The sequence below is a fragment of the Bactrocera dorsalis genome, chromosome 1, assembly GCF_023373825.1.
Source record: "Bactrocera dorsalis isolate Fly_Bdor chromosome 1, ASM2337382v1, whole genome shotgun sequence".
Classification (NCBI taxonomy): domain Eukaryota; kingdom Metazoa; phylum Arthropoda; class Insecta; order Diptera; family Tephritidae; genus Bactrocera; species Bactrocera dorsalis.
In genome coordinates, this window is record NC_064303.1 from 92692997 (window position 1) to 92712858 (window position 19862).

Sequence of the window (19862 nt, forward strand, 5' to 3'; positions counted from 1 at the left end):
TGACGCTATTTTTTTTACCCACCCTAATATTCATACATGTACATACATATTTCTTCAAATTTATACTTTAAATTTTTTTAATAAAATTTGGTATTATTATTAGATATTTTTTGGCTCACACTAATATTCAATCATGTAATTTATTTTTAATTTTAAATATTGTAAATTGTTTAAAAAAATTAAGTTAACTATCCTAAAACCAAAAACCATGTATAAAAATAAGTATTGCAACCGTGAAACCATAAATTTCCTTATTCTTCAAGCCATCATTCTATTTTTAAACGCTTCGACAAAAATTATTTATTTCTGCGAAACACTGTGCAGCACCTTCGTCTAGCGGCAATAAATTCATATCCAGCTACATATTCATAACACAGGCACCCATACAGTCATACACGTATTTACATATCTACATACATACACACATGTAGTAGCAAATTCACGCACAGAGGTGGGGCAGCACAAACCAGTTGGAGCCACTATTCGTGCCAAGCAAACGGTTGCATTTCCTGCTGCCACAACTACAGGAACGCCAACAACAACAACGAAGCTACGACATCACTGCACGCTCGGCCGACTTGCATGCACAATGCCCACGAACACGTCAATGGGCAGCCAAACGCAGGCGCACTAGCCTCACCCGATTGGCCCGCTTGGACGCCATTTACAAAAATAAAACACGCACACACAACAACACGACGACCGAGTGGACGGACATGAAATGTCGTACACGGCTGGCTTCTAAAGAAAAAATGAAGAAGCAGAAAAAATTCTATGCAGCGCCAGCAAAAGAAATAGCAAAAGCAAAGGAAGCAGCACGACGATGTGTCGTGAGTGGTTGGCGGCGGCCAACAACAAAGCGCACATGTCGTGTGGCGGCACGAGTGCGAGCGAGACGCGGCAACTGCGAAAACAGGCGGATTGCAACGAACACCTGTTTTTCGAACTTGAGAAAAGTATGCGCAAAGCTACGTGTGTGTGTGTGCGAGCAATGTGAGCGGCGTAATGAGCAAATAAAAGGCAGCACAAGGCATAAAAGTGCAACAACAGCAACAAAAGCGCTAAACAAAAGTGCCCACATTATTTCAGACTGCTGTTCGAGTTCGAAACCGGTTGCACCACTTGGACAACGTACTACCAACTACAAAATAAATAAAAACAGCAACAACAACAATTGCTGGCAGGCACTCGCATTAGAGTGTGGCCGCTCTAACACATACTTCGACTGCTTAAGAGCTTGCAGGCGTTAGCAGAGTGCGGCATGATGTTCGAAAAGGGGTGGGCACGCCACACACGCACACACTCATGCACACAGATGTTTTTCAGCATTTTACAGCGCACAGCCTGCGAACAACCACACACATACACGCCACGCTGCTGCGGCTGCTGTTGCTTTGGCCTTTTTGTGCAGTGCTGTCGGGTGGCTGACGGTTGGCGTGCGGACTTGACTCCGATACCGGTTTAGTCGCTCGTGAGACCTTGTCATAAGCATAGTATTTACTACGCAGAACGCTGTGTGTTACCCAATTCGGTAGTGTTGGTGCGTTCTCGTGCAGTCGTTTGCCGTCGTTATTGTCTCTGATCCCAAACGTTCGGTGCGGATTTTTTCTGGTGAATTTAGAATTTAATAAAATATGTACGAAGACGTGAGCGTTTGACAAATGTGCATTTATTGGAACAGAAATTAGAAAGAAAATTTAAATGTGCATATGAGAGTGTGTGTACGCGGGAACGTAACGCCGTTAGCTGTAGTGCATTGCGTACAACGGAAGCGGAACTGGAGAAACAAATTAACGAAGTGAAAAATGTTATAAGTTGTGCTGAATTTTGAGTTATGCAATGAAATTCGGAAACCCAAAACTAGCGAAAAGTAGGAGCTGACTTGAAATTTGGCTCAAGGAGTGTTCTTCTGGTGTGTGAGGTGTCTCAAAGCAGCAAAGTTGTTGTTGTGAATATTGTGCGCGTATTTAAAATGCACCGTCGCATTGGAACAACAACATTGGGTGAGAGATAAATATCAAAGATTCGATATTTAAAATAAAAAAAATAAATACTTTGAAAAAATCGCTAAGTTTAATTTGAAAAAATTTAGAAAATTATACAAGTTAAAGAAAAAATATTTTATAATATGTATGTATATATGCACAACAACAAAAATAAATAAACTGAAACCCTGAAGGCTTTGCAAAACAATCGATTAAGTGAAAACTATGCCAAAGCGCCGTTTGGTAGTGCCTTAAACTAGCGAAAAAAAATAACAAAAATAAAAACACAATTTAATAAACAAAAAAATTTCAAAACATAAAAACAAATTTACGAAATTAAAGCAAAAAATACAAAAATAAAAATAAAATTTAATAAAAAATAAAAATAAAATATAAAAATTTGAATATAATATAGGTATACAAACAAGTTTAAGGAATTTTAATAAAAAATATAAAAATAAAAGTTAAAAAATTAAAAATTAAATATAAAAAATTAAAAGAAATTTAAGAAATTACAGTAAAATAATAATAAAATAAAAATAAAATATGAAATATAAAAAATTGAGAATAATCTAAAAAAAATTAAAGAAAAAACAAAACCTTCAATTTTGAATTAACAATTTGCTCAACGGAGACTCCCCGCTTCGCCTACAAGTGTTTTGATTTGCTTGTAAAATAATACATTCAAACTACAATCGGACTGAGAAAAAAATAATGCGAGAATAAAGGTCTAATAAAGATTAAAAAATAACAAAAATAATAAAAAATAATAATAAAGATCAAATATTAAAATAAAATACAAAAAAAAAAATATTTTAAAAATTTCATAAAAAAAAATAAATACAAAATTAGCTGCTGACCTCTAAAAAAAATATAAAAATAATTAATAAATAAAAATAAAAATAAAAAATTGAAAAAAAAATAAAATGAAATACTAAATAAAAAAAAAACAAAACAAAACAAATAGTTTGATTCTCAAAAATAACAAAAGAAACATCCAAACGCTTCAAAATCCTTTCTTCGTCGCGTCGTCTGTCGCTTAAGTCATTTAAATCTCCTCCTCGTTTCATCCGGCGCCGTCAAAGCGCAATTATTAATGCCAAATTCCAATATTCGTTTTGTGCTCAACATTCGCTTTAGTTACATTTTACGTTGTGCCCTTGCCAACATAATACAACAAACGCAACAACAATAATAATTAGAATAATTATAGATAACAGTGATTTAGTGTCGCGCTGGCAATCAATGTTGTCATAGTGTTTGTGTGTCTGTGCTTTAAAACTGCATTCTTAAACCATAAATTCATTCATTATCTATCAGCAAGACGCCCGCTTTAAGCTTAATATATGGTAATGGCAGAGATTGGTGGCCATTTGGCTCACCAGCTACCAAATTTGCACAATCACACACAAAGTGGATTACAACCGTCGCTGGTGATGAATCATCACCTGGAATTGGATTGCCATGGACATGATGTGATAAGTGAGTACCGCGAATGGAAATTATATTCTTTAATATTTATTATTATATAATATGCAAATGAAATGCTAGAATAGTGTAGTTATGATGCTGTGATGCTGTTAGTGAGCAAAGTTGGTTAACAGCGTGCTAACAGCAATGCATTCAACTCTGCTGAGGCGCTGTGTTGCGTAAATTTATATAGCTTTTCATTAGGTGACGTTTTCTCAAAGACGAGGACTTATATTTTATTCCGAAAATCTTAAATAACAAAATTTTTTAATACTAAGGAAATGATATTGTATAAAATACAAATTCTTAACTTCAGCTGCACCAAAGCTGAAAGAACCATGGCCAGTGCATTTCTCTTAGCCTAAAAGGGTATTAAAAGAGCTTTCGCTTGACTTAGATCGATTAGTTTGTATGGCAGCTATTAGCTATAGCTATTGAACTATTTCTGCGGATATGGTGCTATTATCTTGGATATTGATTCGTGTTAAATTTCGTGAGGATACCTCATCAAATGAAAAAGTTTTTCATACAAAGACTTGATTTTGAACGTTGGGTTTGTATGCTAGCTATATGTTATAGTGATCCGATCGGAAAAATTTCCACGGAGATTACGCTATTGCCTTAAGTAATAACTTATGTCAAATTTCGTAAAGATATCTCGTCAAATGAACAAGTTTGCCATGCAAGTACTTCACTAGGTCTTTCAGTTTATATGCCAGCTATATGCTATAGTGATCCGATCTAAGAAATTTCTTCGGAGATTACATTAACATCTGAGATAATAACATATATGAAATTTCGTAAAGATATCTCTTCAAATAAAAAAGTTGTCCATATAAGGACCTGATTCTGATCACTTATTTTGTATGACAGCTATATGCTGTAGTAGTCCGATCTGAACAATTTCTTCCGAGAAGATATTATTTTCTTAGGTAATAATCTGTTCCAATTTTCGTGACGATATCTCGTTAAATGAAAGATTTTTCCAAACAAGAACTTGATTTTGATCAGTCATTTTGTTTGGCAGCTATATGCTATAGTTGTACGATATCGGCGGTTCTAACAAATATGAAACTCTTTGGTGCGAAAAAGATGTGTGCAAAGTTTCAAGCCGATAGCTCAAAAACTTTGGTACGAAATCGCAAATATACAGAGGGCAAACAAACGGGCAGGGCTAAATCCACTCAGCTCGTTCCACTGAGCATTTATTATGTGCGGATCCAGAAATAGTTTTTGAGGAGAGAAATAAACATTTACTTGAAAAATTAATATTATTATATTAAATATGCCGATCAATGTATCTTGAAGCATGTTCATCCTTAGCCACGTTTTTATGCGGCGAAGTGTCGAAAAAGAGCGTTCACTGCGCGCATTCGTCACAGGAAGTGTGCAGAATATGCGAAAAAAATAATGAATTATGGGGTATAGGACTATATCACAGTGTTTCAACGTTTCCAATGGCACTGGCAGTGTTCAAGTTCACTTTGGAGCTGCACGTCGCACGACGTTGTCAATATCCAAACGGCCTTTGAGTCTAACTATCAAGCAGTCAATAAGATTTTCCATTTCGTTGGTTTTCAAAGCACAAACTTACTTTTACTTTTTTTTGGAAGCAGCAAACTCAGTTGAAAACCATTCAATACTTTTTTAGAAAAGCGCATCTTCAAAGCTTCGTCGATTGTATCCAACAGAGGAAGGTACACCGAGTCCTTATAGTATTCTTCGCAAGTTCTCATGAAGAAATGTTCACATTTTGTTTGTAGGCCGCAGATTCTTGGTTTTTCTCCGTCATCTTTCATTTCTGTCGCGCTTTTTTTCGTGACTGAATAAATTGTTTCCATGAGAGGAATGTACACCGAGGCCCTTTAGTATTCTTCGCTAGTTCTTACGAAGAAATTTTCACGTTTTGTTTGTCCGCCGCAGATTCTTGGTTTTTCTCCGTCAACTTTCATTTCAGTCGCGCTCTTTTTCGTGTCTGAATAAGTGGATCGAAAATGTTGCTCAGCTTCTTGCCTTCGATTTCGGAAATTTATCATACTTGATGCCTTTTCCAGATCGATCGATTCTTTCTGAAGAATCACGCTGAGTGAATGAGTTAGGCATACATAGAATATCACAGAGGCGAAAGTATCTAGTATTAAGTAATTGAAAGTTGCACACGGCTGTGATGAGTATCGTTGCTTTTCAGCTGTACCCTTATTTTTCTAGTTACTAATTTTTCTATGTTGGAAAACTTAGAGGATAAACCGCGGGTAATTCTTTAATCGAACATATCACAAGCTGAATGCAGCATCTGTTTCAAGTTTTCTATCAATCCGCGTCGCTTCAAATTTAGCACTTTCTGTTACGGTTCTGATTGGATTTATTAATGTTGCTGCACTTTGTAGCTTCAGTGATATCTTAGCATTATCTATTATATTCAAAAATGGAGATAGTCTTTAATTTTAATTCTGAAATAAAATGGCAAATTTCTGGATTATATTTCTGTACTTTATATTGTTTCAGAGTAGTAAAATTACTAATAAGCCATTTACACCTTGTGTGAATTTTCCCTTCTGAATCTGCCACTGTATTATCATAATTACGAATTTCATTTTGAAATAGATTTTTTTTTTTGACTTTTTTGCTTTTGATATTCCAAGGTCACTTAGCTTAGATTATGAGCTTAATGTAATTTTAAATGGCCGCATTTAATTTCTGCTTATGAACGATAAAACGATTGTTGCTGGTTTCAGAACTAAATATTTCTAATGCGAAATTAAGTCATTTCGTTTGATCGAATCGATTTTTAATTGTCTAGTATTATTAAAAGCCAGTTACATATATGCACAGAAAAAAAAATTAAAAAAATTAAAAAAAAAATAAAAAAATATTAAAAAAAATATTAAAAAAAAAAAACAAAATAAAGAAATATTAAAAAAAAATTAAAAAAAAAAAATAAAAAAATAAAGAAAAAAATTAAAAAATATTAAAAAAATAAAAAAAAATTAAAAAAAAATAAAAAAAAATTTATTCTGAAAAAATAATCAGAAAAAACTTGGGCTGTTTGAAGCATTAAATTGGGTATCAGATGGATTTTTTAAAATTTTAATAAATAAAGTGTTTGTTATAATAACTGTATAGCTATTTTTTAGTGACAAAGGTTTTGTAAAATCACATAATATATAATTTATACACTCATTATAAAATATTGTTGATATATTTTGTCGAATTTATAATGCCGGCAAGCTCTTCAACTGTCCGTGAGCTTCGCATGAAAAAATTAAAGTTTTGAAAATTGTTTAAAGCTTCAGCTAAGAATCTAAAAACTGCAAGGCAACGAAAAATATACAATTTAAAAAAAAAAATTAATAAAAAAAAAGTTAGTTTTAATTGAATTTTTAAATTTTTAATCTTAAAATTTAATTTTAAAATTAAAAATTACTTTTTTTTTTAATTATTTTTTTTTAATTTTCGTTTATAATTTTCAAATTTAATAATTTTTTAATTGAATTTTTAAATTTTTAATCTTAAAATTTAATTTTAAAATTTTAATTTTTTTTAATTTTTGTTTTTAATTTTAAAATTTTTTATATAATATCAAATGTCACAGATTATATAAACGTATATATATTTTTTCATTTTTTTCCTGAATTTTTTTTTTGTTTTTCGGCTTGCTTAGGCCTCCAAACCATAATAAAGAAAGATTTTTTTGTTATTATTTTTTTATGAATATTTTTTTCCATAATTGCTGATATTTCTACAAATGTATATTTCTTACTTATTTTATTTTATATTATTATTTTCGCCTTGTAAGCGGCGCTTAAAAATTAAGTATTCCAAAATTCATTACCGCCGCCACACCTGACTGCCTCTGTGTGCCTGCAAAGCTCGATAGCACCTTACCACAGCACAACAACTCGACTTTAAACATAAATAAAAATATTAAAAATAAAAATGTACGTTTCTCAGCAGCACTGAACTTAGATTTTATTTTATTTTATACAAAAAATTTGTTGCAAAGTTGCTTGAAGTGTTATTTATGTGTCTAGCAAGTGAATGAAAATGGCTTAGGTTAAGCTTTGCTCGCGTTTTTACACCGCTCAGCGCTATTTATTTTCATTTTTACACATCAAATTCTACTTTTATGCGCTTAAATTGTATTTCGCTCGTTTAATTATCGTTTTTAATGCGCGCCCGTTGCGACTGCGCTTGGACGATTTTTAACTGCGCGTTGATTTATGGCATCAACAATTGTTGGTCGTGTGTAATTACAGTGTGGTATCTGATGCTTTTGAGCTCGATTAGTTGGTTGAATGACATTTTAATTGTGTGCGCACTGCATGTCACTGCGCGTCAAAGTGGCTGCAAAAGTATATTTTTACTCTGAGGCGATAAAACACAGATTTCAATTTGTTTAATCTTTGTTAAATTTTTGTTAAAAAAGTGCAGCGAAATTAAAGTAAATGTTGTTAAATGCATTATAATTGTATGTAAACATAAATGAGAGATGTTTTTATATAAGAGTTTGAAAAAAAAGAATAATTATTGAGTTCAAAAATCAGATTTTTGATGAAATTTTCTTAGAATGAGCTGTGGAATTGCATTTTTTTAACGAATTTACTAATAAGTCGTACAGTGGTTTATAAAAAAAAAATATCTTCAAGTAATTTGAAAGCTGCCTTTTCGAGTTAAGCATGTTTAAATAAAAATTTTTCTAAAATCCTAAGCTTTAAAATTAATTTCTAGATTCAAATGCTTGAATATATATTTCATAGCAAAAAAATTATTCGCCTTTTCACTTACTTATGTTTGATAAACTATTTTTTTTTTATAAAAACTTCGAATCCTTTTATGAATATTCTGTATAAATATTTAAAAAAAAATCGATTAGATCCAAAATTATTTCAGTTTTTGTTATTAAGAGTCAAAAATTTCAAAGATAAAAATTCAAAATTGTTCGAAACTTGAAAATTTTTCTAAATCAAAAAGTTTTCAAAAATAAAATTTTTCCAAATTAAAAAACTTTCGAAATCAAAAAATTATTTTTCAAAAATAAAAATTAAAATTTTTTGCTGTTTATACAAATTATTAAAAAAAAAACTAAATAAAGGGTGATTTTTTAAGAGCTTGATAACTTTTTAAAAAAAAAAAACGCATAAAATTTGCAAAATCTCATCGGTTCTTTATTTGAAACGTTAGATTGGTTCATGACATTTACTTTTTGAAGAAAATTTCATTTAAATGTTGACGGAAATGTTGTCTTCCAAAGCTGGAATAGTTGCTGGCTTATTTCTGTAGACTTTAGACTTGACGTAGCCCCACAAAAAATAGTCTAAAGGCGTTAAATCGCATGATCTTGGTGGCCAACTTACGGGTTGAGATGAATTGTTGTCCGAAGTTTTCCCTCAAAATGGCCATAGAATCGCGAGCTGTGTGGAAACCACATGTCAACCAAGATCAGTTCTTCCATTTTTGGCAACAAAAAGTTTGTTAGCATCGAACGAAAGCGATCGCCATTCACCGTAACGATGCGTCCAACAGCATCTTTGAAAAAAAACGGTCCAATGATTATTTTGCTTATTTACGTAGCCATTCAACCAGAAATGAGCCTCATCGCTGAACAAAACACGCGCGCGAAACACATTTCGAACCGAACACTGATTTTGGTAATAAAATTCAATGATTTGCAAGCGTTGCTCGTTAGTAAGTCTATTCATGATGAAATGTCAAAGCATACTGAGCATCTTTCTCTTTGACACCATGTCTGAAATCCCACGTGATCTGTCAAATACTAATGCATGAAAATCCTAACCTCAAAAAAATCACCCGTTATAATTTTTAAAGTTATCTTAAACATATAAATTGATTTCTTTCCAAAATATATTGCTGTTCATACAAGAAATAGTAGTCGGAAATTAACAACATTTGCAAAAGAAATTTTATATTTGTTATTTGTTACAAGACTAATTTGCCAAAATTGAATTAAAAAAACAAAATAAATTAAATTAAGAAAGTTTGAAAATTAGAAAAAAAAATAATTCAAAAATTTAATCTGATTATTATTAATTTGAATATTAAAAGAAAATAAATGAAAATTTTAATTAAAAAAAATTAATTAAAAAATTTAAGAAACAAAAATTTTAAAATGAAATAAAAATTAAAAATAAAATTAGCAAAATTTGCGAAAGTAATTTTAGATTTGCTATTACAAGAATAATTTGCCAGATTTGAATTAAAAAGAAAAATAAATTAAATTAAGAAAGTTTGAAAATTAGAAAAAAAATTAATTCAAAAATTTTATTTGAAAAAAATATATATTAATTATTGAAAAAAAAATAAAATAAAAATTAAATTAAAAAAATTAAAAACAAATTAAATTAAGAATTTAAAAATTAAAGTGACTTTAAAAAAGCATTTAATAATAAAAAAATTATTTTAAATTAAAAAAAATGTTAAAATAAAAATTGAAAATTAAATAAAAAAATTAAAAAAAAATTAAATTAAAAAAATTAAAAATTGAAAGTAAATAACTAATTAATACCACGAAATGCATTTTGAAACAAGTTTTAATAATAATTATTATATAAAGAAAATAAAAACTGAAAAATTAAAGATTAAAGATTAATTTTAACCTAAAAAAAAAATACTAAAGATTAAAGGCAAAATATTTAAAATTAAATAAAAAAATAAAATAAGTTAAAAAACAAAAATAATTAAAAAAAAAATTAAATAAGTAACTAATTATTACCACGAAATGCATTTTGTATCGAATTTTAATTACTTCTTTATGAGTGCTTTAACGAAAAATTCTTAACAACCAAATAAAACTTCATACTTCCACACTTCTAATAAAGTTTTCCACAAACAACACCTTAAATTTAAACAACAACAACTTTGTTTCCCACCTGCTGCCGCAGATCTCGTGCCATCAACTGTTTGCCATAAATTTTACAGCGAACTTTGCAAAATTTACAAGCGTTAAATAAAAATTAATTACAATTGCAATGGTAAATATTGTACAAACCACAACAACAACAAAACACTAAGCAATGACAGTCAACATTTGCCCACACCCATGCTGGTGTGTGTGTGTGCACAGCTATGCATACATAAATAGCAATAACTAATATTTGGGTAGAAACGCATAAATTATTTGTGACAGCCATCAAAACGCAACGCACTAAAAGGCAGACGGACAAACTGATGCGCGGTGAGGCTGGGCGGTCGAGTGGGTTCAACCTATGACCACCATTGCAGCGATCCTTTGGAGACACTTTAGAAGTGCGCAAATAGTGCAGCAAATTAATATTTTCAAAGCGATCGCTGGTGTTTGCCGTGAAGGCACGAAGTGTTGAGCGCTTATGTGACGAAAGCCAGCGTTCGGTGGAGTTGTGGCTTGAAGTTGGCTGCACTTTGAAGTACGCGCGGCAGCCAAAACACATTTAAAATTAGTTAAAAGCGCGATTTTTTGTTTAAAATTAGTGAAAATCGGTGTTTGGTGTGCGTATGTGAGTGTGGAAGGGAGGAGGATGCTTGTAGCGATGGCTGCAAATAGCAAGGCAGCAGAGTATTTGAGGCGATGTGTATAGATACATTTTAAAATGATTTTACAATTTAAGGAGGTATTTTTTATATGAAAACATTATTGTCATACAAAAATATTGAATTTAAATAAATTTTTATAATTTTATTTTTAACTCAAATTGAATTATACTTAAGAAATATTTTCGTTAAAGTGTCCTTGCGTGGATATATACAAGAATTTATTAATCTTTCAGCTGAAAAAGATTAAAAAAAAATGAAATGAATTTCAAAAAACAAATAATAAATTTAAAAAGTAAGGAAAAGAATTAAGGAAACAATTTTTTTTTACATAATATTTTTTTTTTTTTTGAAAAATATAAAATTTAAAAAATTTTGAAAACAAATCTCTCCTTTTAATTATTGCAAATTTTTTTGGAATTGGAATTGGAAAAAAATCGCAAAATTAAAATACATAATATTTTTTTTCAAAAAATTAAAAATTACGAAAAACGATTTCAAAACATGAGAATTACAAAAAATAATGCTTAAAAATATTAAAATAATTTATTAAATATAGTGCTACTTAACTGCCTGAAATATTGCAGAAAAACTAAGTTACCAAAAAAAATTTCAAATACTCTTTTAAACTTTTAAAATCCAAAATATCAAAATTTAAAAAAAAAAATGCTCACTTCAACAAAACAACTTCACCAACGTCACTCCCTTGCCACAAAAAAAAACAAAATTTTTTTCCAGCAACACCTCATCAACTTGCTGAAACAATGCACGCGGTTGACAAGCGAGCGAGCGTCGAATGCGCGGCGTAACTTTGGTTTATAGCCGCAGCGAAAACAATTAAAATACTTAAATACAAGTATGTATGTTAAATATACTTACATACCTTTACTGTTTTCTGTGCAAAGTTGCAACTTTTGCTTTGTTGTTTGTTTGTTAATTTTTTATATTTTGCACTTCTGCGCGAACGTAAATATTTTAATGAGTTTCTCGTGTTTTAATATTTTTTTGTTTGGCGCAGCGCTGTTTGTTTTTGTAACGCCACCGCTGATAACTTCTCAAGTAGTCGTCAAATTAATTAAATAGTACTAAATTTTTGTATTTTTAGGGTCTCTTTTGTTTAATTCGAATTTATTTGTTTAGGTAATTTTATAAATATTTATTTTGGAGATTTTTGTTTGTTTAAATTGTTTTTTTGATTATTCGATTTTTTTAATTATTATTTTTTTTTTAATTAAATAGAACTAAATTTTTGTCTTTTGGGGTTGCTTTTGTTTAATTTTGCTGGGATTTGTTTAAATATTTTTATAAATATTTATTTTGGAAATATTTTGCTTTCTTTAATTATTTTTTTTTTATTTGTTTAATTTTATTTATTTTTAATTTATATTATTTTGCAATGCTTCTTTTCATTTATTTTTTGTACCTTCACTATTAACTTTATATTTAATTAAAATTTAATTATAATTATTTTTTTCTTAAATTACTTGTTTTTTCGATTTTTTTGGTTCATTTGAATTAATTTATTATACAATTTTTATAAATTTTTTATTGTATTTTATTAGTTTAAATATTTTATTTATTCGTTTTGGTAACATTTTTATTTTTGCGAATTTTTTTTTTCATTTGTTGTTATTTTTTTATATGATTTAATTTTTTATTCTGCTAAAATTGCAATTATTTATTGAAAACTTTTATTTAATTTTTCTTTTAACGTTTTAATTGACTTTTGTATATTTATAACATTTTTATTCATTTAGAGCTTTTATTTTTTCATTATTGTGCTTTTTTTGTTTAAGAAAAATTTTATTTATTTCTTTTTTAAATAAATATAACATTTTTATTTATTAAATTTAAAATTTTTTTTTTAATTTTTGATATATGTATTTTGTTTTTAATTTCATAATTTTTTAATGTTTATATTTATATAATTTAATTTTTTTTTAATTTTTTATGAATAAAGTTTTTCAACTGAATAAGAAAATTGGTTTTATTTTTATATTATTTTTTTTTTACTTTATTTTTTTATTTCAAATTTGTGTTTATTCATTCGAATTTAAAAGTTTTATTGTTTTATTTAAATTTTTTTAAGTTAATAAATAAAAATTTATGGATTTTTAATGTTTTTTTATCATTTTTAAAATTTCTAATATTATTTTTTAGGCTGTTTAATATTTTTCTCATATTTAAGACTTTTCCTGAATTATTTATTTTTAATATTCCTTTTTATTAAATTTTTTTATCTAAAAAAATTACATATTTTTATTTTTTCCAATAAAAAGACTTATTTAATTTTTTTTTATTATTTTTATTATATTATTTTTTAATTTTTATTTTTTTATCCAAAAATTTATTACATTATTTTTTTCACATAAATTAATTTATTTAATTTTTTTATTTCTGTTTTCATTATATTTTTACTCACAACTCTATTTTTCCATTTGCTTTTCCGTAAAAATTTATTTGTTTATGCGCAAATTTGCCAAGTTGGCAAATGATAGTCTCCTTCTGCTGCTGCCGCTGCTGCTGTCGCTACACCAATAAAGTTACCTTCGACAATTACTTAACTGCGTCAGCTCTATACTGTCATTAACGACAAATTTATTTCAGTAAACTTTTCACAAGATTCTGCAAATACGCGTGCTTTAGTTATATAGACACACACATACATATAACACAAGTGCGCTCGTGTGTGTGTGTGCATGTTTTTGTCACCCAAAGGCACCTCTTCACTTTTCACAAGTAGTTTCAGTATTTATTATTTGCCTGCGCAAACAAATCGCACGTCAAGTGTAAGTTTTTTTATGCGTGCGTATGTGTGTGTGTGTCTGTGCGTACCGCTGAGTGATACTTTAGCGAATTTATTTAGCTGTTAAAAAGCAAATCAGCGCGCTAATTCAACCGCCGCCGTGTCTTGAGCTGAGCAAACCTATCGACCATCGAGCAAAATCGCCGCACTCGCCAGCCGTACAGCCGTCGAGCCGTCTAATCCAGTTTCAGTGTGGCGCTTTTTCGCTTTTTCGTGCGCTCACTCGTAAAGTAAACAATTTTATGTCACCTTATAAATAATAACAACGCTAATGACCATGAAACGTTGTAATGAAGTGGCAAAAAGTGCGGCAGCCTAAGGATAGCAGTGCTTAAGTTAATTTATTGTTAATATTTTTTAAATGCCTTTTAAATAAATATCGAATTGCACACACATAAATTATTGTGTTTAAACAAATTAGAATTATATATTGACATAAAATGTTAGTTTTATTCACTGAATATGCATTTCTAATGCTTCCATTTGATTTATGGCAAACGCGCTGTGACAGTGTTAGTAATTGGCGTAGATAAAAATTATATTTATGTATATATACATATGTGGCAATATTTTACAGTGACGCAAGTCAAGTTAATTTAAGGAGAACGTATTTATTACTTCCAGACTCGTTGGTAGTTTTTGAAATGGTCAGTAACGGAAACTGCAAATTACAGTGAAATGCCGACGCTAAGTAGCCTTCATAGCCGTTTTTCTATGAGATCCGATGTCGACGGTTCCAACGACTTGTGGAGAAAAAGAAAAACTTCTGATCGATATCTCAAAAAGCGTCTAAATCAATTCGTTGAGTTCAATTTTCGATGACTCGTTCGAGCATTTGAATGGTAGCGTGATGTTTGGCTCCAAGGCCTGAATCGAAGCGGAATTGTCCGTATATACTTTGGTCTTTATATACCATAGGAAAAAGTCTAAGTGTGTGATATCACACGATCTTGGTAGCCAATCGACCGGCTCAAAACGTGATTATTTTCTACTTACCGAAGTGTTCTCAGTAAATCCATTGATTGATGCGATGTAAAGGAAATGGCTCCGTCTTGTTGAAACCAAATGCCGTTGATTCTACCGACATACAAATCACCTCAAACCGTTATTTTTTCTTGATGAAATGGCAGTTCTTAAATCTCTTCAGGTTTTTCTTCGTCCCAAATGCTATTGAAGAAAGTACTTCTTCACTCGTTATATTATTTTTCCTTGAGGTCTCCAAGGTTTCCTTTGGGTTGTTACAAACCTTTGTCGCAACTTGCTAAATTCTGCTTAAGGCCTACTATGAGTTCGTCTACCGTTAAATCTAACCGACCAGCTGTTTCTATGCGGTGGAACTTGCATCAAAAACATCTTGATTGATTGTGCACCTTTGAGCCTTTATATCTATGGTTCTTTGCCAGTCGATCCATATAACATATCAATATTAAGTAAGTCAGAGTCTAATCTGGCCAGACAGGCATTATTTCTACATACCTTAGTTATCACTAAATAACTCAGATCCCATGCTAGAATTTGTTCTCTGCAACACTTATGCGTGATAACTCGATTCTGTTAATATGCTCTTAAGTTTTTAATATCCCCTAATGGCTACTCTCAGTTTGATTCGTCACATAAGAAGATACACGTCTTAAAATCAATATGAAAGGACTTAGTTTTTGGCAAATATTGTAATAAATTATAGCATAATATATTTTTTGTAATATCAGTTGTCTTAATAACATTCCTTTTCTCCTTATATTACTTCATTAAAGTCTTCTCGCCTCATGAAATCAATATGAAAGGACTTTGTTTGTGTCAACTATTGTAATAATAATATTTTTTTTTAATACCAGTTGCCTCAAAAAATGCGTCTAATAGTAATATTTTTCACAGTTGACTCCAGTAAGACGACACAGTATCTGTTTTTAGAGATATCTACTTAATCAAAGTCTTCATGTTTTTTCCTTCAAAGATTGTGCGATATTTGTCATCTTTCTTTGAAACATTTAAGATTGTGCTGTTTGTGAAACCTTTTTCTAAAGCTTTCCAGATTATGTAACATATATGAAATACGTCTCTAAAATCTTCAGAATTGTGTGATGTGTGGAATCTTGCTTTGAAGGGTTTTAGATTTTATGATTTGTTGATTTTTTCTCCAAAGATTTCAAGGTTGTGTGACTTCTGAAATCTGTATCCAAAACTCCCAAGCTTATAAAACACGTGGAGACCTTAGATTTTGCAGTTTATGAAATGTTAGTTGAATGTTTTCAAGTTTATGTGATTTTTAGTGCACCAGAAGGGGTCTCTCTTCCTCTCGCTCACTCAATTACGTGATTATAAGTGCCTCTCAAGCTTATATGATATGTGAAAGCCTCAGATTTTGTGATTTAAGGAATATTTGCTGACAGTTTTCAAGTTTATCTGATTTTTAGATACGTCTAATTGATGAGGGTTTATGCATTTGGAGTCTTTATCCCTCTCTCTCACTCAATTACGTGATTATAAGTGTTTTTTTGTTGGAGAATAATGACATTATAAGACTAAGCTTAGCTTCTCCAATATCATCACGTTATGCTTGATGAACTTAAAGTTCGTCTGCCTACCTAGTTTCGATATCTAAGAGAAATACTCGCCTTTAAGCACATAATTTTAAGACATACTAGGCACAAAATTGTATGCATAGTACCTGATTCTACCACTAACAGTATACCGTCACCTGAAATGCAAAAAAAAAAAATCCATAAAAAAAGTCGAAATTAAATTTTTTATTGCTCACGGTGCACTAGATCGCTATACATATATGTAACATAAAATTTTTAGCTTCCGCTGTCAGATATAACCTATATATAACTCATATATAACCATTTTCTAACCAAAACTAAAATTTTTTTCAACATGAGTGGTTTCTATTATATCGTTTTTCCATCGCCTACCAACTTATTACATTTTAGGTGAAACAAAATTTGAGTTTTGGTTATGAAATGGTTATATATTGGTTATCATACGCTCATATTGAAACAAAATTAGAGTTTACGTTATAAAATTGTTACCTATTGGTTATTATATCTGAAAACGATTTAAAATTTTTTTTCATGATACGTTGATTGCAGTTTACGTGACGATATGGAATATATGTACTATATGTCTCTTATCCAGACCAATACCGTCGAATTCAACATATACAAGTTCTGCTTACATAATCGATTACTTTCTTTGTTTATAAACAAATTATTAAGCATTATATTAATTCTATACAATCTCATATACCTAATTTGTATGTTTATATATATATAGTTTCCGTATATATACTTCTATATATAATATATTCCGACGTCATTTCTTCTCCCGAAATTTCGAAATTTCCAGCAAGTCTCTTAAACGCAAGCAAACAAGTTTATTTTAATTAAAAGATTGTCACTGATTTTAATTATATAAAAAATAAGCAGAAGAAGAAGCACAAAATACAAATTGGCTTATAAATTGCTTATCAATTATTGCTTGCATATACATACATATGTATGTATGTATTTTATTGCTTACAAATTTTTACGAGCCTCGCAAATTTAATGAATTTCTTGAATACCGCGAAAAAGTTTCCGATACTTAGGCGTAACCTCACCTTAACGGTATTTTATTTATTTAATTTTTTGAGTATTATTTTTTTTACCCATAATTTTTACTCGTTCTGCTAATGAAGTGTTGATAAGCTGTAATTTGCATACAAGCCATTTGCGTATATCTCCGATACTCCGATAACCAATAATATTTTTATTATCCTACATAACTTAAAAATATTAATTATTGCGCAAAATTAACGGCATTGGCTGTTAACTGGTTGTTGCGGTCAATCAAACAGGCATCAAATTACAGATTTTTGCGAACATAATTTTTTATTGGAGGATAGGTGCACTTGTTGTTGCAATGGCTATATAAATTTATATGTGTTTATGTGTTAACTATAGCTGAAATTTACCGTTACAACAGTTACAGTTATGAATTAAAAATTTTTGTTGAATAATTTTATAAAATTATCTGTTATACTTGCAGACTAGATTTATGTATTTTTTCTTCTATATTGAACGCCTCAGTAGAAAATTTTGTAGAAAACGAAGCATTCAGGTTTGGTCTTTAATTCCATGATAGAAGTGTTCCCACTTGTTTTGTTTGTGTTTTAGGGGTACACTACTCACATAGGATGACGATCTCCATATGCTACGACGGCATTTTAAACCCTCCTACAGTCTAAAAAAAAAATACTGAATAACTTTTTGAGTGTCTTACGAACTAAATTCGTCGACTAAAGTTCTTAGAATTGCGGCGTAGGTTCGAAAAAATCTTATTTTAAATTAAAATCGACTTCAGTTTGGTCGAAACCCCCTAAAATTTGTAGTGTGGCGAATCGAACAAGCAACTCGCATACACCAAACTAACTAGATTATTGAAATTAAGCTGAAAAACCAAAAGGTTAGAACATTTTAGGAAGGTATTCTTACAATAACTTATATTGAAGTTTATAACAATTTATACCAGTTTTTAAGCGACTTTCCATTATGAATATATATGCATATAAAGAAATCACTGTTGTGGGTTTACAAAATCCAGCATAGGTTCCAAAAAATCTGATTTTGAATTAAAGTCGGTTTCAGTTTAGTGAAAACCAGCTAAAATTTATAGTGTGGCGAATCGAATAAGCAACTCGTTTATAACAAACAAACTAGAATAATCAAGTTGAGCTGAAAAAGCAAGTGCATTTTAAGGAGGTATTCTTATAATAATTAATATTCAGGTTTATAACAATTTATACCAGATTTAAGCGAGTTTCCAAAAAAGTACATGTGTATATAAAAAAAAACATCCTTTTGAATGCAAAAAATCCGGCGTAGGTTCCAAAAAATCTTATTTTAAATCAAGTGCGACTTCCGTTCGGTCAAAATCACCAAAAATTTGTAATGTGGCGAAACGAATAAGCAACCCATATAGTCCAAACAAACTGGCATATTCAAATTGAGCTGAAAAAGCAAGTGATTACAACATTTTGGGGAGGTATTCTTATACATTCTAATACTAAATATTACTAAAGGCAGTAACGGACACAGAATTGGTTTTTGGGGGATTTTCTTTCGAACATCTCTTTTTTTAACAATGAAAATTCTTAAAAAAAATATTTTTAGTATTGCTGTTGCTAAGTAAATTCTTTGAATTTGAATTAGAAACTCCGATTGGCACTTAAACTCCTACACCCCTTAACTCCGCCACTGTCTACAGAGCTCTATTGTTCCCTATTTTGATCAAAACACAGCGCTCAAACATGGCGTATAGAGAATTGGCGCATCAAAGGTATCTATTATGACTAGTCTTTATTGCCAGTATTTTTTAAACCGAAATCGTTAAGTTTCCAAAAACAAGCGGCGCCTAAACTAATGCGAATGATAAGTGTATGCGATTTTATGTTTGCGAATACTGATAACTTTTTACGACTTTCCTATGAATAGCCGCACAGTAACATATTAGCGCGCATCCTAGACTTTGTATTGGAACAGACAGTCACTGGAAAGCATACTAATTGAGTTGTTGCTGCAGTCGTAAAATTATAAATTACTTTATAATTAGGAGTAAATTATTATAAAGCGCATTATTGGCGCTGGAATTCAAATAACCGTTAAACAAAGTTGACACTTTTTATGGAGACAAATTTTCACGCTACTAAAAAGGCTTGTTCGACAACATAATTTTGCAAAGGTTAAGCCAAACAAGTGGAAGCACACATACATATATACAATGGATAATGAATACATATGCATAAATATATGTATATTCATATAAGTATATAGATATATACAATTTGATTGCAACCCAAACCGGTTCTATAAATTAACCCGCTGATTAACTGATTAACTAATTGATTGAGTATATGTAATAAAATGGTTGACAGTGTTGATTGCAAGCAAAATGGTGGTGATTTTGCAAATGTTGCAAGTTGAAAAAGACTAACTGCAAGCGATATGGAAATTTTGTAAAACATATGTACATATATGTACATATTCGGTATATGCATACATACACACGTATGTATGTTAATGTACTGTGTAGGTATG

At 30.1% G+C, this 19862-nt stretch overlaps 1 protein-coding gene across 2 annotated transcripts in view; it reads left to right on the forward strand.

The window, feature by feature from the left end:
* Window positions 1-2547: 2547 nt before the first annotated feature.
* LOC105223506 (insulin gene enhancer protein isl-1) overlaps window positions 2548-19862 on the forward strand; it is a 92159-nt gene continuing 74844 nt past the window's right edge. For both annotated transcript variants that reach the window (XM_049446845.1, XM_049446846.1), the window contains exon 1: window positions 2548-3467. In XM_049446845.1, the coding sequence (XP_049302802.1) occupies window positions 3332-3467 (136 nt within the window). In that variant the 5' untranslated portion in view covers window positions 2548-3331. The remainder of the gene's footprint in view (window positions 3468-19862) is intronic.